This window comes from Orcinus orca, chromosome 5, assembly GCF_937001465.1.
Source record: "Orcinus orca chromosome 5, mOrcOrc1.1, whole genome shotgun sequence".
In the NCBI taxonomy this organism is placed as follows: domain Eukaryota; kingdom Metazoa; phylum Chordata; class Mammalia; order Artiodactyla; family Delphinidae; genus Orcinus; species Orcinus orca.
In genome coordinates this window covers 90,855,977-90,871,237 of record NC_064563.1, presented here as the reverse complement: position 1 = coordinate 90,871,237, position 15,261 = coordinate 90,855,977, and the positions used below count along the sequence as shown (strand labels likewise).

The window sequence follows — 15,261 nt, the reverse complement described above, 5'->3', positions numbered from 1 at the left end:
TTTGCTTGTCTGTAAAGGTTTTAATTTCTCCATCAAATCTGAATGAGATCCTTGCTGGGTAGAGTAATCTTGGTTGCAGGTTTTTCTCCTTCATCACTTTAAATATGTCCTGCCAGTCCCTCCTGGCTTGCAGAGTTTCTGCTGAAAGATCAGCTGTTAACCTTATGGCAATTCCCTTGTGTGTTATTTGTTGTTTTTCCCTTGCTGCTTTTAATATGTTTTCTTTGTATTTAATTTTTGATAGTTTGATTAATATGTGTCTTGGCATGTTTCTCCTTGGATTTATCCTGTATGGGACTCTCTGTCCTTCCTGAACTTGATTAACTATTTCCTTTCCCATATTAGGGAAGTTTTCAACTATAATCTCTTCAAATATTTTCTCAGTCCCTTTCTTTTTCTCTTCTTCTTCTGGGACCCCTGTAATTCGGATGTTGGTGCATTTAATGTTGTCCTATAGGTCTCTGAGACTGTCCTCAGTTCTTTTCATTCTTTTTTCTTTATTCTGCTCTGCAGTAGTTATTTCCACTATTTTATCTTCCAGGTCACTTATCTGTTCTTCTTCCTCAGTTATTCTGCTATTCATCCCTTCTAGAGTATTTTTATTTTATATATTTGTGTAGTTCATCATTGCTTGTTTCCTCTTTAGTTCTTCTAGGTCCTTGTTAAATGTTTCTTACATTTTTTCTACTCTATTTCCAAGATTTTGGATCATCTTTACTATCATTATTCTGAATTCTTTTTCAGGTAGACTGCCTATTTCCTCTTCATTTTTTAGGTCTGGTGGGTTTTTACTTTGCTCCTTCATCTGCTGTGTGTTTTTCTGTCTTCTCATTTTGCTTACTTACTGTGTTTGGGATCTCTTTTTCGCAGGCTGCAGGTTCGTAGTTCCCGTTGTTTTTGGTGTCTGTCCCCAGTGGCTAAGGTTGGTTCAGTGGGTTGTGTAGGCTTGCTGGTGGAGGGGACTAGTGCCTGTATTCTGGTGGATGAGGCTGGATCTTGTCTTTATGGTGGGCAGGTCCACGTCTGGTGGTGTGTTTTGGGGTGTCTGTGGCCTTATTATGATTTTAGGCCGCCTCTCTGCTAATGCATGGGGGCTGTGTTCCTGTCTTGCTAGTTGTTTGGCATAGGGTGTCTAGCACTGTAGCTTGCTGGTCGTTGAGTGAAGCTGGGTGTTGGTGTTGAGATGGAGATCTCTGGGAGATTTTTGCTGTTTGATATTACGTGGAGCTGGGAGGTCTCTTGTGGACCAGTGTCCTGAAGTTGGCTCTCCCACCTCAGAGGCACAGCACTGACTCCTGGCTGGAGCACCAAGAGCCTTTCATCCACATGGCTCAGAATAAAAGGGAGAAAATATAGAAAGAACAAAAGAAAGAGGATAAAATAAAATAAAGTAGGATAATAAAATAAAGTTATTAAAAAAAAGAAGAAAAAAAAAAGAACGGAGGGACAGAATCCTAGGACAAATGGTGAAAGCAAAGCTATACAGACAAAATCTCACCCAGAAGCATACACATACACACTCACAAAAAAGAGGAAAAGGGGAAAATATAATATATCTTGCTCCCAAAGTCCACCTCCTCAATTTGGGATGATTCATTATCTATTCAGGTATTCCACAGATGCAGGGTACATCAAGTTGATTGTGGAGCTTTAATCTGCTGCTCCTGAGGCTGCTGGGAGAGATTTCCCTTTCTCTGTTCGCACAGCTCCCAGGGTTCAGCTTTGGTTTTGGCCCCACCTCTGTGTGTAGGTCGCCTGAGGGCATCTGTTCTTCGCTCAGACAGGATGGGGTTAAAGGAGCAGCTGATTCGTGGGCTCTGGCTCACTCAGGCCGGGGGGAGGGAGGGGTACGGAGTGCAGGGCGAACCTGCGGCGGCAGAGGCCAGCGTGACGTTGCACCAGCCTGAGGCGCGCCGTGCGTTCTCCTGGGGAAGTTGTCCCTGGATCACGGGACCCTGGCAGTGGCGGGCTGCACAGTATCCCGGGAGGGGAGCTGGGGTTAGTGACCTGTTTTTGCTCACAGGCTTCTTGGTGGCGGCAGCAGCAGCCCTAGCGTCTCGCACACAGGCTTCTTGGTGGCAGCAGCAGCAGCCTTAGCGTCTATGCCCGTCTCTGGGGTCCGCTCTGTTAGCCACGGCTCATGCCGTCTCTGGAGCTCCTTTACGCGGCACTCTTAATCCCCTCTCCTCGCGCACCAGGAACAAAGAGGGAAGAAAAAGTCTCTTTTCTCTTCGGCAGCTCCAGACTTTACCGGACTCCTTCCCGCCTAGCCGTGGCGCACTAGCCCCCTTCAGGCTGTGTTCACGCCGCCAACCCTAGTCCTCTCCTTGCGCTCCGACCGAAGTCCGAGCCTCAGCTCCCAGCCCCCGCCCGCCCCGGCGGGTGAGCAGACAAGCCTCTCGGGCTGGTGAGTGCTGGTCGGCACCGATCCTCTGTGCGGCAGTCTCTCCACTTTGCCCTCCACACCCCTGTTGCTGTGCTCTCCTCCGTGGCTCTGAAACTTCCCCCCATGCCCATCCCCCGTCTCTGCCCGCGAAGGGGCTTCTAGTGTGTGGAAACCTTTCCTCCTTCACAGCTCCCTCCCACTGGTGCAGGTCCCGTCCCTATTCTTTTGCCTCTGTTTATTCTTTTGCCCTACCCAGGTATGTGGGGAGTTTCTTGCCTTTTGGGAGGTCTGAGGTCTTCTGCCAGCGTTCAGTAGGTGTTCTATAGGAGCATTTCCACGTGTAGATGTATTTCTGATGTATCTGTGGGGAGGAAGGTGATCTCTGCGTCTTACTCTTCCGCCATCTTCTCCTGGTCCCCCCTTCAGGTATATTTGTTAAGCTCTTTTGTCCCCTTCAAAGCTTTCTCTGATATATGGAGTTGGATGAAAGGGAAAATGGAGAGAGAGAGAAAAAATTAAAATGTATTTTAAATAATATAATTCAAAGGGACCTACGTTCTAAACCCTTAACACCAATGTTTTGGGCCATTTAGATATTTGGGCTCTCTACTGGTGCCTTTTTCATGAGAATGCTGTGTGGATTGCTGGTTTGGAAGGGTGGGTAGGAATTGGAGATGTCAAAGAGGGTAGCCTCCTAATTCAGCAGGTTGTTAGGTGAATCCTCAAAGAAAATTGAATTTTAGGAATAGAGCCACACATCTCAGGTTGCCAGTGCCAGTTTGCGCTTGCTGTCCCAGCGTAATTATTAATAGTGCCCTATTTGATTCTCAAAAGTGTCCTGTGTGGAATGGCCCCCCTCGTTTTAGGTCATGCAGAGTGGAGAATATTGGCGTGATGAATGGGAAAGATGAAGAGGGCTCAAGGGAGAGTTATGAGGGTAAATTCTGTGCAGGGTTTCCTTAAAAGACTTCTCGTGCTTTCTGAAATGCCTCGCAGACTTTCTTCTGACGCACTTCTCATCATCAGTTTATTTTTCTTTGATGCAGTTCTTATGGGGCCAGTGTGTCTCAGCACGGCCTGGATTTCTGTTAGACTCGTGGGCAGCAGTGCTGCATCCATGTGTGATTCAAACCTGAACAGATGGGCTGTGAATGGGGTGATAAGAATAGAGAAGCACATAGCAGTAGACCAAACTTCCTGTGTACCCGCCTTTGAATACTGTTTCACTGTCTGAAATAGCATTCATCTTCTGGCTGGGATCATTTATTCCCTCTGGAATTAAGCAATGGCATTGGCAGCAAAAGAAACTATTTTGGGAAGGAGATGTGGGAGGAATTTTGCTATGTATGACAGGCTGGGCAGAAGTACCTTTCATGCTTTTGAGGACCACACTGTTCATTAGTGCCCTGGTAAAGAGAAACTGACAACTTTCCGATAATCCCAAATGTAGTGAATGTTGAGGTGAATGCATACGCACTGTCATCTATGAAGATTAGCAAAGACTGAGTTTAGATGCTTCAACTTAATTCACCTACATGGCAGAAAGAGAATTTTTCTTTGGAGATTAGCCTCTAATGCAGATGCTTTTGAGAAGGGGTAAAATACAACATCTTGTTCCTGTCCCCTTCCTCACATACGCCCTTGCAGTTGTCTTTGCATATTCACATGCAGACTTTTCTAGATTGTTGGAGTTTAAAATAAGGCAATGAATGCTGTGTGTCCCCCCCTCCTTCCCCACAAAGCTGAGGTGGGTAGGGCTTGGCAGCTGGTAGCGGCTACAGAGATAAATAAGCATCAGGGCTCCTGGATGGACAGGGTGCAGAAGCGCCTGGGATGAGGTTGTGCAGCCGAGTGCCTTCCGTGGGACGAGGCCATGAGGATGGAGCTGCAGCTGGAGTCCAGAAGTTCAGGCAGTGAAAGGGAGGTGGGGCTTATAAGAACCCGTTTAATAGTCCTTTTGATCAAACTGTTGCATTTTTGGGGTGGGGAGAGTACTTAGGACAGATGAAAGTCATTTCATGCTATTTTGTCATTTAATGGATGTATTTAATGAAAACCAGGGAATTATGTTAGTCTGTTCCTATTTGACTTTTCTATTTGATACTCTTCCGCTAATAAAGAGAACTACCTTCAGAATTTAGTTTTTACAATTTTTCTGCAATTAGATATTAAAAACAGCAGCCCAGGGCTACTTAACACTTTTCTATTTTGTTACTGATAACCAGTTTGGAAAATGTTTCTCTTTTCTTTTTTTTTTTTTTAATTAATTTTTATTGGAGTGTAGTTGCGTTACAATGTTGTGTTAGCTTCTACTGCACAACAAAATGAATCAGCCATATATATATATATATCCCCTCCCTTTTGGATTTCCCTCCTGTTTAGGTTGGAAAACATTTTTCTATGGAAGACTTTTGAATTCTCTTTTCAATGTGGAAGATGTAATAACCAAAGATGATTTTTGCTCTTTTATTATTGTTTTTCACTTCGGCAGTTGGGCTAATGAGAAAGGGGAAGATGTTGAGATTCCCCACTCCAAAGAGTGCTGTCTAGGTTTATGATAAGCATTTTGTAAACTATATCCCCTTATTCACAAAGGTATAGTAAGTTTACTTAAAGTCAAAAATCATAAATACCTATGTGTTTTACATGGGGAGCTTGGTGAAGTGTCAGTTAGTGGTACCATTATAGACATCAATGGCCTTATATTAATTTTTTTTAGACAAATAAACTATCATTTTATTTTCCAGCTAAATGATTCAAAGATTGAATGATCTCAGAATTTGAAATATGCTGCTCTCTTTCTATCTGGACGTGACATTAAATGTTCTTCATCTTCTTGTGACATTCTCTTTTTTTAAAAATCATTTCAATTTTTCATTTGAGAAATTGGTGGGAAAGACCTTTATATGGTGACAAGACATAAAAAAGAGTTTTAAAAAATTTGAAGCATTTCAAGAAAAAAATTGAAGACCTAGTTATTATGCCTTTCAAATTAAGCCTTTTCTAAAGTAGCATTTTCCTTTTGTGTGTCTAAACAGTAGAATGACATTTCTATAAGGAAGTTAGAGAATTAATTTTTTTAATAGTTTTTTAAAAAATTTATTTATTTTAGGCTGTGTTGAGTCTTCGTTGCAGGCTTTTTCTCTGGTTATGGTGAGCGGGGGCTACTCTTCGTTCATTGTGGAGCACGGGCTCTAGGCACATGGGCTTCAGTAGTTGTGGCACACGGGCTCAGTAGTTGTGGCTCGCGGGCTGCAAAGCGCAGGCTCATTAGTGTGGTGCACTGGCTTAGTTGCTCTGCGGCATGTGGGATCTTCCCGGACCAGGGCTCGAACCCATGTCCCCTGCATCGGCAGGCGGATTCTTAACCACTACGCCACCAGGGAAGCCCTAGAGAATTAATTTTAAACTCAAATATTAAGTCTACAGTGATGAATGAGCTAGATATTGTTGAAGGTGGATAGTAGAGGGAGGGAAGGGGATGAAGATTTTAAAAAGGAGATTAAACGAAAACATTTGAAGTGTTTGGAGAATTGATAAATCAAGAAAGGTCTCACTGAGTGCTAGTATGTGCTAGGATCAGCACTGGGATATACAAATAAAGAATTGAATTTGAGAGGAAAATCAGGCATTGTTAACCTAGGTTTCATCTGGATTTATAAATGGGTTCATCAAAGATGATGAAAAACATCACCAGCCAAGTATCTGTGGGATTATGTGTGGGTTGAATTCACCAGGGGTCCCAGCCTCTTCCATCTTTTTATTCGGAGTTGTCTCCTTCTCACAAACTCACTGACCTTCCCTCCTCTGTGTTCTAGGAGAGACAGCGTCTGGAGACCATCCTCAGTCTCTGTGCTGAGTACACAAAGCCTGACAGTCACGTGTCCACTGGCACCACTGTGGCAGATGTACAGAAAATCAATAAGGAACTGGAGAAGCTGCAGCTCTCTGACGAGGAGTCCGTGTTTGAAGACGCCCTGGTGAGCCCTGACACCAGATACAGGTGCCACCAGAAAAGCTCTCTCCACGATGCAGACCTGGCAGGCTTCGGGAGCCTGAGTCAGAGTAGCGCCAGCTTCCTTTCCCTCAGGAGCTCCAGGAATGATGAACTGATCAGGGACCTCACCAGGACTCCCCCACCGCCCTCCTCTGCCTTTCTGAAAGCTTCCAGCGAGTCCGCTTATCTAAGCATCCTACCAAAGGTAAAGCCAGCCACACACACAGATTAAATTTAGGGCCTGAACCATATGCATCTGCACTGGCCTAGATACTAGAGGTTTTATCCTGGTTGTTTTCCAAACTGTTTTCAGTGAAGCTTCAATTTAAGAGGTAATCAGCTAAGCAAGGTGCAGCAAATTAGGGTGTTTACTATAAAGTAACAAATTTGCACTCTAGAAAATGTAGCAGTACAGAAAAGTATAAAGAAAAACAATTTCTCTTCTCCCTGCCCCCTCCAATTGTACAACTGAGAGAGAAAAACACAAAGTGTCTTACACGCCTTCTCAGTATTTCTGTGCATATATGGCCGTATATTATAAGCATAGACATAACATATATACAAGTATAGTGTTCTGTACGATTTTTTTTCCCCTCACTGAATGTCTGGAGCATCTTTGCATATTACTATACACAGTTCTGCCTCATTCTTTGGTTGACTAGTATTTTATTGTTTGGAAATCCTATTTAAATGGTTTCCAGTATTTTATCAACAAAATATATGTGCAACAAATATTCTGGAAAATATATATTAGCACAATTGTGCAAATGTGTCTGTAGGATCACTTACTAAAAGTGGAATTGGTAGGTCAAAGAGTTTGTATATTATTCATTTTAATCAATATTCCCAAATTATACTCTCAAAAGACTGTGTATTTCCAGGTGACACTGAGTAAGAGTTTATCCGTGCACCTTGTTATTCATACACTTGCCAAAGTTATGTATTATCAAAAATTTTTAATATGCTAAGTTAATGATGTTTTAATTTTCTTGCCTTTAATTATGCATAAAATTGGACATCTTTTCATATTTTTAGTTGTTCATTTGTATTTTGAGACACTCATGTTCTTCACCCATTTTTTTGTCTTTAGGACACCTTTATTATTATTTATTTAACTTTTTAAAATTAAAGTATTGTTGATTTCCAGTATTATATTAGTTTCAGGTGTACAACATAGTGATTCAATATTTTTATAGATTGTACTCCATTTAAAGTTGTTATAAAATATTGGCAATAGTCCCTGCATTGAACAATCTATCCTTATATCTTATTTATTTTATACATAGTTGTTTGTACCTCTTTTTTTTTTTTTTTTCCCAGAACACAAATTTATTTGGCATTCGGATGAAATGGTTCTCACAGCATCTTAAGAATTAGTGCCAACCCAACCAAAATAAACCCAAACTTAGTGAAAGGAAAACATAAACAGGGCTTGAGGCAATGGCCTATAGACACCCACCCACACCAAGCAGGTCAGCAGCTCTCACAGGAGCACGAGACTCTCAGCCAGGGCTGGTCGGGATTCGTCTGACCACGGAGCACAACCAGATCTCATGATGGCTGCCCTAGGCAGAAGGCTGACCCCACCTCTCCCCTTGCTCCCCCACCCCCACCCCCAGTGGAGCTCAGCCCCTGGGGCACTAGCTCCTGGGGACACTGCAGGCAGCAGGCAAGGCCTGAAACAGTGCTGCACGTGGGCTGAGCAACCCTGGAGCCCTGGCCTATCCAGAAGCAGGCCCCCCTCTGTGGCCCCCACAGCCTGCTTCGGGCCACCCCCTTAGTGACTCCCACACGCCCAACTGGCCCAGCAGTCCTTCGGTCCCCAAGGAAGTCCCCAGTCCCACACATCTAGTGCCAGCCGCCCTGCCCTGTACACACGGGTCTGAGGCCTGGGCCAGAGACGTGGGGGCTGGCAGGGACCCTGAGCTGTTGGGGCCAGGCCCCTCTTGGGCTCCGCGGGGGAGCCCACTCCAAAGCAGGAGTGCTCAGGACCCTCACCTAGCACCAAGGCCTGTGACAGCTGCTCAGTGCCCAGAACACAGTGGAGGCAGGACACGCCTTCTGCTTTGTCTTCAGCAGCCAGTGCAGCCGCTCTCCAGTCCCAGTCCTTGGCAGGGGGAGTGCAGGCCTGCTCGGCACGCAGCCTGCCCGCGTGGGGCCGCCTGCAGCACTCTGGCTCCTGTGGGCTGAGCCCCGGTCTGTGGGCAACTTGAGAAGCTCATGCTGCCCAGGGAAGAACAAAATGGTCCCCAGCAGGAGACTGTGAGAACGTGTCCAGAAACAGACTGTGCCAGCGAGGGCTGTCACCACAGAGGGCTGTCACCCACTTCAAGTCATCCCCCGCTCACTGCTGGTCTGGGAGGGCGCGAGGGGCCAGGGAAGGGCTCCCTGATCTCAGCTGAGGGCCACGCCTTGGGGCCGCCCAGCACGCCATGGCTGGCTCTGGAAAGGGGGGCCCCAGGCCTGTTTGTACCTCTTAATCCCCTACCCCTATCTTACCTCTCTTCCATCCCTTTCCCCGTTGGTAACCACTAGCTTGTTCTCTATATCTGTAAGTCTGACTCTGTTTTGTTACATTTGTTTGGTATTTTTATTTTAGGTTCCACATGTAAGTGCTAATATACAGCATTTGTCTTTCTCTGGCTGACTTATTTCACTAAGCATGATATCCTCCAGGTCCATCTATGTTGTTGCAGATGGGAAAATTTCATTCTTTTTTATGACCAAGTAATATTTCATTGCCTATATATACCACATCCTCTTTATCCACTCATTTGTTGATGGACACTTAGGTTGCTTCCATTTCTTGGCTATTGTAAATAATGCTGCTATGAACACTGGGGTGCATATATCTTTTCAAATTACTGTTTTTTGTTTTCTTCAGATATATGCCCAGGATTGGAGTTGCTGGATCATATGGTAGTTCTGTTTTTAGCTTTTTTGGGGAACCTCCGTACTGTTTTCCATAGTGACTCTACCAGTTTACATTCCCACCAACAGTGTATTAGGGTTCTCTTTGCTCCACATTCTTCCCAATACTTGTTATTTGTGGACTTTTTGTGGTTTTCTGACAGGTGTGAGGTGATATCTCACTGTGGTTATGATTTGCATTTTTCTGATGACTAGGAATGTTGAGCATGTTTTCATGTGCCTGTTTGCCATCTGTATGTCTTTTTTGAAAAAATGTCTATTGAGGTCTTCTGCCCATTTTTTAATTGAGTTGTTTTTCTGATATTGACTTACATGAGCTGTATATTTTGAATATTAACTCCTTATTGGCCATATCATTGCAAATATTTTCTCCCATTCAGTAGGTTGTCTTTTCATTTTGTTGATGGTTTCCTTTGCTATGCAAAAGCTTTTAAGTTTAATTAGGTCCCATTTTGGGGGCGGTGGGGGAATCCAATTAAATTTTGGTGGAAACTTCAGGGTTTTGTGTATATGGTCATGTCATCTGCAAATAGTGACAGTTTAACTTATTCTCTTCCAATTTGGATGCCTTTTTATTTCTTTTTCTTGTCTGCTTGCTGTGGCTAGGGCTTCTAATATTATGTTAAATAGATGTTCTGAGAGTGGGCATCCTTGTCTTTTTCCTGATTGTAGAGGAATATCTTTCAACTTTTCACGATTGAGTATGTTAGCTGTGTGTTTGTCATAAATGGCCTTTATTATGTTGAGATTTGTTCCCTCTGCATCGACTTTGATGAGAGTTTATCATGAATACATGTTGAATTTTGTCAAATTCTTTTTCTGTGTCTATTGAGGTGATCATGTGATTTTTATCCTTTGTTTTGTTAATGTGGTGTATCACATTGGTTGATTTTCAGATATTGAACCATCTTTGCATCCCTGGAATAAATCCTACTTGATTATGGTGTGTACTTATTGCCATTTTCTTACTTATTTACTGGTTGTTATTGTAGTTCTGCTTTTTTCTCTTTTTTTAGTTTGTTCCCTTGTGGTCTGATGATTTTCTTTAGTGATATGCTTGTGTTCTTTTCTCTTTAGTTTTTGTGTATCTATTGTAGGCTTTTGATTTGTGGTTACCATGGGGTTCATGTATTGACCTATAGCTATATCTACTTGTTTTAAACTGATAATCACAAGTTCAAACACATTCTAAAAGATCTACATTTTTACTCCCTTTCCCCATGTTTTGTGTTTTTGATGCCATATTTTACATCTTCATGCATATCCCTTAACTGTTTATTGTAGTTACAGTTGATTTTACAATCTTTGTCTTTCAGTCTTCATGCTCACTTATTTAAGTGACTGATCCACAGCCTTTACTGTATATTTGCCTTTACCTGTGGGATTTTTCCTTTCTTATAAATTCTCACTTCTTGTTGTAGCCTTTTCTTTTCCACTTAAAGAGACCTTTTTCTTTTAGGGTCACTTTAGTATTGATGAACTTTTAGTTTTTGCTTGTCAGAGAAATTCATATTTTCTTCAATCCTGAATGGTAACCTTGTTGGATAGAGTATCCTAGGTTGCAGGTTTTTCCCTTTCAAGATTTTGAATATATCATGCTGCTTCCTTCTGGCCTGCAAAGTTCCCACAGAAAAATCAGCTGATAGCCTTATAGGGATTCCCTTGTATGTGACTCTGTTTTTCTTTTGCTGTCTTTAAAATTCTCTTTTTATCTCTAGCCTTTGCCATTTTAATTATGATATGTCTCAATGTGGGTCTCTTTATGTTCATTTGTTTGGGACTACCTGTGCTTCCTGTACTAGAAATCTGTTTCCTTCTTCAACTTCAGGAACTTTTCAGCCATAATTTCATCAAATACATTTTCTATCCCTTTCTGTCTCTTTTCACCCTCTGGGACCCCTATAATGTGAATGTTATAACACTTGACGTTGTCCCAGAGGTCCCTTAATCATTTTTTAAAATTTGTTTTTCTTTTTGCTGTTCTGATTGGGTGATTTCATTATTCTCTCTCCCAGATTGCTTATGTGTTCTTCTGTATCACCTAATCTGCTATTAATTCCTTCTAGTGTATTTTCCATTTCAGTTATTGTATTTTTGAGCTCTGTTTGGTTTTCCTTTCTTTCTTTTTTTTTTTTAATATATTTTCTGGTTCCTTGTTAAAATTCTTCCTGTGTTCTCTATTTTTTTTAACCAAGTTCAGTTAGCATTCTTATTACTAATGCTTTGAACCCTTTATCTGGTAAGTTATTTATCTCTGTTCCATTAGGGTTTTCTTCAGGTTTATTTCCCTGTTCTTTCATTTGAAACAATTTCTTCTGTCTTCCCATTTGTTTAACTTTCTCTTTCTCTATGAAATTAGGTGAAATAGTTACCTATCCTGGTCTTGAAGGAGTATCCTTGCATGGGAGTGTCCCTATGCAGTTTGCATGTGCCCAGTGGCTTTGGTGGGAAAGCTGAATCTGAAGTGAGCATGGGTCACATCTTCTCCTGGGGTGTGCAGGCGGTTATCACCTTGGTGAGAGGTAGGGCTGGAGATGGAGGGACTAGAGCCAGAGCCAGGTGCAAGCCGGCTTCTCTTATGCTCAGTGGCTGTCACAGCCCTATCTGGGTGTGATCAGAGCTCAAGGTGATGGAACAGAAGCCCTGAGGGTCGGGTCCAAGCTGGTGTGCACTTTTCCTCTAAGTGTGCACTCTAAGTGTGCACTCCCCCCCACCCCCTAAGTGTGCACTTTTCCTCTAAGTGTGCACTCCCCCCCACCCCCTAAAGCACCTCCATCCTAGTAGAGAGCTGCACAGGAGCAAGAGCAGCTGGGTCAGGCACTTGCTGAAGACAGGAGTAGCTGTGGGAAACCAGCCAGAACCCCACACAGTTTTAAATCTGCTTCCTCCCCCTTGTTCCCTAGAGTAGGCAAGCATGTGCACCTGCTCTTCATGAGTAGAGTCTCGGCTTCTTACAACCCTTCTCTAAGTCCCACTGGTCTTCAAACCAGCTAAGGGGACTTGTCTTCCTTGTGTTGGACCCCAGGGCTGGTGTGCCCAAAGGTGGTTCAAACCCCTAACTCTGCAGGGAGGATCTCTGAGCCCATCATATCTCCCTTCTCCTCTGTGTCCTGCTAAATGTGTGGGTCTTGCCTGATTGCTTCTCCTCTCTTCCTACCCGACGCCATGTGGATCTTTACAGCCTTGTTTGTAGAAGAGCCTTTCTTGCAGACTCCTGTTTGTGTCCGGCAAGAATAGCTCCACATTTAGATGTATCCTTTTTTTTTCTTGGAGTAAAATTACTTCACAGTGTTGTGTCAGTTTCTGCTGCACAATGAAGCGAATCAGCTACGTGCATACCTACATCCCCTCCCTCTTGGACCTCCCTCCCATCCCTCCATCCCACCCATCTAGGTCATCACAGATCACCAAGCTGAGCTCCCCGCTCTATACAGCAGGTTCCCACTAGCTAGCTATTTTACACATGGTAGTGTATTTATGTCAAACCTAATCTCCCAGTTTGTCCCACCCTCCCCGTCCCCTTCTGTGTCCATATGTCCATTCTCTACATCTACGTCTCTATTCCTGCCCTGCAAATAGGTTCATCAGTACCATTTTTCTAGATTCCGCATATATGCGTTAATATACGATATTTGTTATTCTCTTTCTGGCTTACTTCACTCTGTATGACAGACTCTAGGTCCACCACATCTCTATAAATGACCCAATTTTGTTCCTTTTCATGGCTGAGTAATATTCCATTGTGTATATGTACCACATTTTCTTTATCCATTCATCTATTGTTGGACATTTAGGTTGTTTCCATGTCCTGACTATTGTAAATAGTGCTGCAATGAACATTAGGGTACATGTATCCTTTTGAATTAGCTTTTTCAGGGTATATGCCCAGTAGTGGGATTGCTGGGTCATGTGGTAGTTCTATTTTTAGTTTTTTAAGGAACTTCCATACTGTTCTCCATAGTGGCTGTTTCAATTTACATTCCCACCAACAGTGCAAAAGGGTTCACTTTACTCCATACCCTCTCCAGCATTTATTGTTTGTAGATTTTCTGATGATACCCATTCTAACCAGTGTGAGGTGATACCTCACTGTAGTTTCGATTTGCATTTCTCTGATAATTAGTGATGTTGAGCATCTTTTCATATGCCTCTTGACCATCTGTATATCTTTTTTGGTGAAATGTCTATTTTTTAATTAGGTTGTTTGTTTTTTTTGATATTGAGCTCCTTGAGTTGTTTGTATATTTTGGAGATTAATCCTTTGTCCATTGCTTCATTTGCAAATATTTTCTCCCATTCTGAGGGTTGTCTTTTCGTCTTGTTTATGGTTTCCTTTGCTGTGCAAAAGCTTTTAAGTTTCATTAGGTCCCATTTGTTTATTTTTGTTTTATTTTCATTACTCTAGGAGGTGGGTCAAAAAAGATCCTGCTGTGGTTTATGTCAAAGAGTGTTCTTCCTATGTTTTCTGCTAAGAGTTTTATAGTGTCTGGTCTTATATTTAGGTCTTTAATCCATTTGGAGTTTATTTTTGTGTATGGTATTAGGCAGTGTTCTAATTTCATTCTTTTACATGTAGCTGTCACAGTTTTCTAAGCATCACTTATTGAAGAGGCTGTTTTTCTCCATTGTATGTTCTTGCCTCCTTTGTCGTAAATTAGGTGACCATATTTGTGTGGCTTTATCTCTGGGCTTTCTATCCTGTACCATTGATCTATATTTCTGTTTTTTGTGCCGATGCCTTACTGTGTTAATTACTGTAGCTTTGTAATATAGTTTGAAGTCAGGGAGCCTGATTCCTCCAGCTGCATTTTTCTTTCTCAAGATTGCTTTGGCTATTCAGGGTCTTTTGTGTTTCCATACAAATTGTAACACTTTTTGTTCTAATTCTGTGAAGAATGCCATTGGTGTTTTGATTGGTATTGCATTGAATATGTAGGTTGCTTTGGGTAGTGTAGTCATTTTCACAATGTTGATTCTTCCAATCCAAGAACATGGTATATATCTCCATCTGTTTATATCATCTTTGATTTCTTTCGTCAGTGTTTTATAGTTTTCTGAGTACAATTCTTTTGCCTCCTTAGGTAGGTTTATTCCTAGGTATTTTATGCTTTTTGTTGAGATGGTAAATAGGATTGTTTCCTTAATTTGTCTTTCTGTTTTTTCATTGTTAGTGTATAGGAATGCCAGAGATTTCTGTGCATTAATTTTGTTTCCTGCAACTTTACCAAATTCATTGATTAGTTCTAGTAGTTTTCTAGTGACATCTTTATGATTTTCTACGTATAGTATCATGTCATCTGCAAACAGTGACAGTTTTACTTCTTTTCCAGTTTGTATTCCTTTTAGTTCTTTTTCTTCTCTGATTGCCATGGCTAAGACTTCCAAAACTATGTTGAATAAGAGTGGCGAGAGTGGCCATCCTTGTCTTGTTCCTGATCTTAATGGAAATGCTTTCAGTTTTTAACCATTGAGAATGATGTTTGCTTTGGGTTTGTCATATATGGCTTTTATTATGTTGAGGTAGGTTCCCTCTATGCCCATTTTCTGGAGAGTTTTTATCATAAAGCGGTGTTGAATTTTGTCAAAAGCTTTTTCTGAATCTATTGAGATGATCATATGGTTTTTATTTCTTAATTTGTTAATATGGTGTTTCACACTGATTGATCTGTGTATATTGAAGAATTCTTGCATTCCTGGATAAATCCCACTTGATCATACTGTATGATCCTTTCAATGTGTTGTTGGATTCTGTTTGGTAGTATTTTGTTCAGGATTTCTGCATCTATGTTCATCAGTGATATTGGTCTGTAATTTTCTTTTTGTGTGATACCTTTGTCTGGTTTTGGTACAAGTGATGGTGGCCTCATAGAACGAATTGGGGAGTGTTCCTCCCTCAGCAATTTTTTGGAAGAGTTTGAGAAGGATAGGTGTTAGCTCTTCTCTAAAT

At 42.0% G+C, this 15,261-nt stretch overlaps 1 protein-coding gene across 9 annotated transcripts in view; it reads left to right on the top strand.

The window, feature by feature from the left end:
- Positions 1-15,261, top strand: part of PHLDB2 (pleckstrin homology like domain family B member 2) — a 130,173-nt gene that overhangs the window by 51,833 nt on the left and 63,079 nt on the right. For all 9 annotated transcript variants that reach the window (XM_049710301.1, XM_049710303.1, XM_049710302.1 and 6 more), the window contains exon 3: positions 6,205-6,588. In XM_049710301.1, coding sequence (XP_049566258.1) covers positions 6,205-6,588 — 384 coding nt within the window. The remainder of the gene's footprint in view (positions 1-6,204; positions 6,589-15,261) is intronic.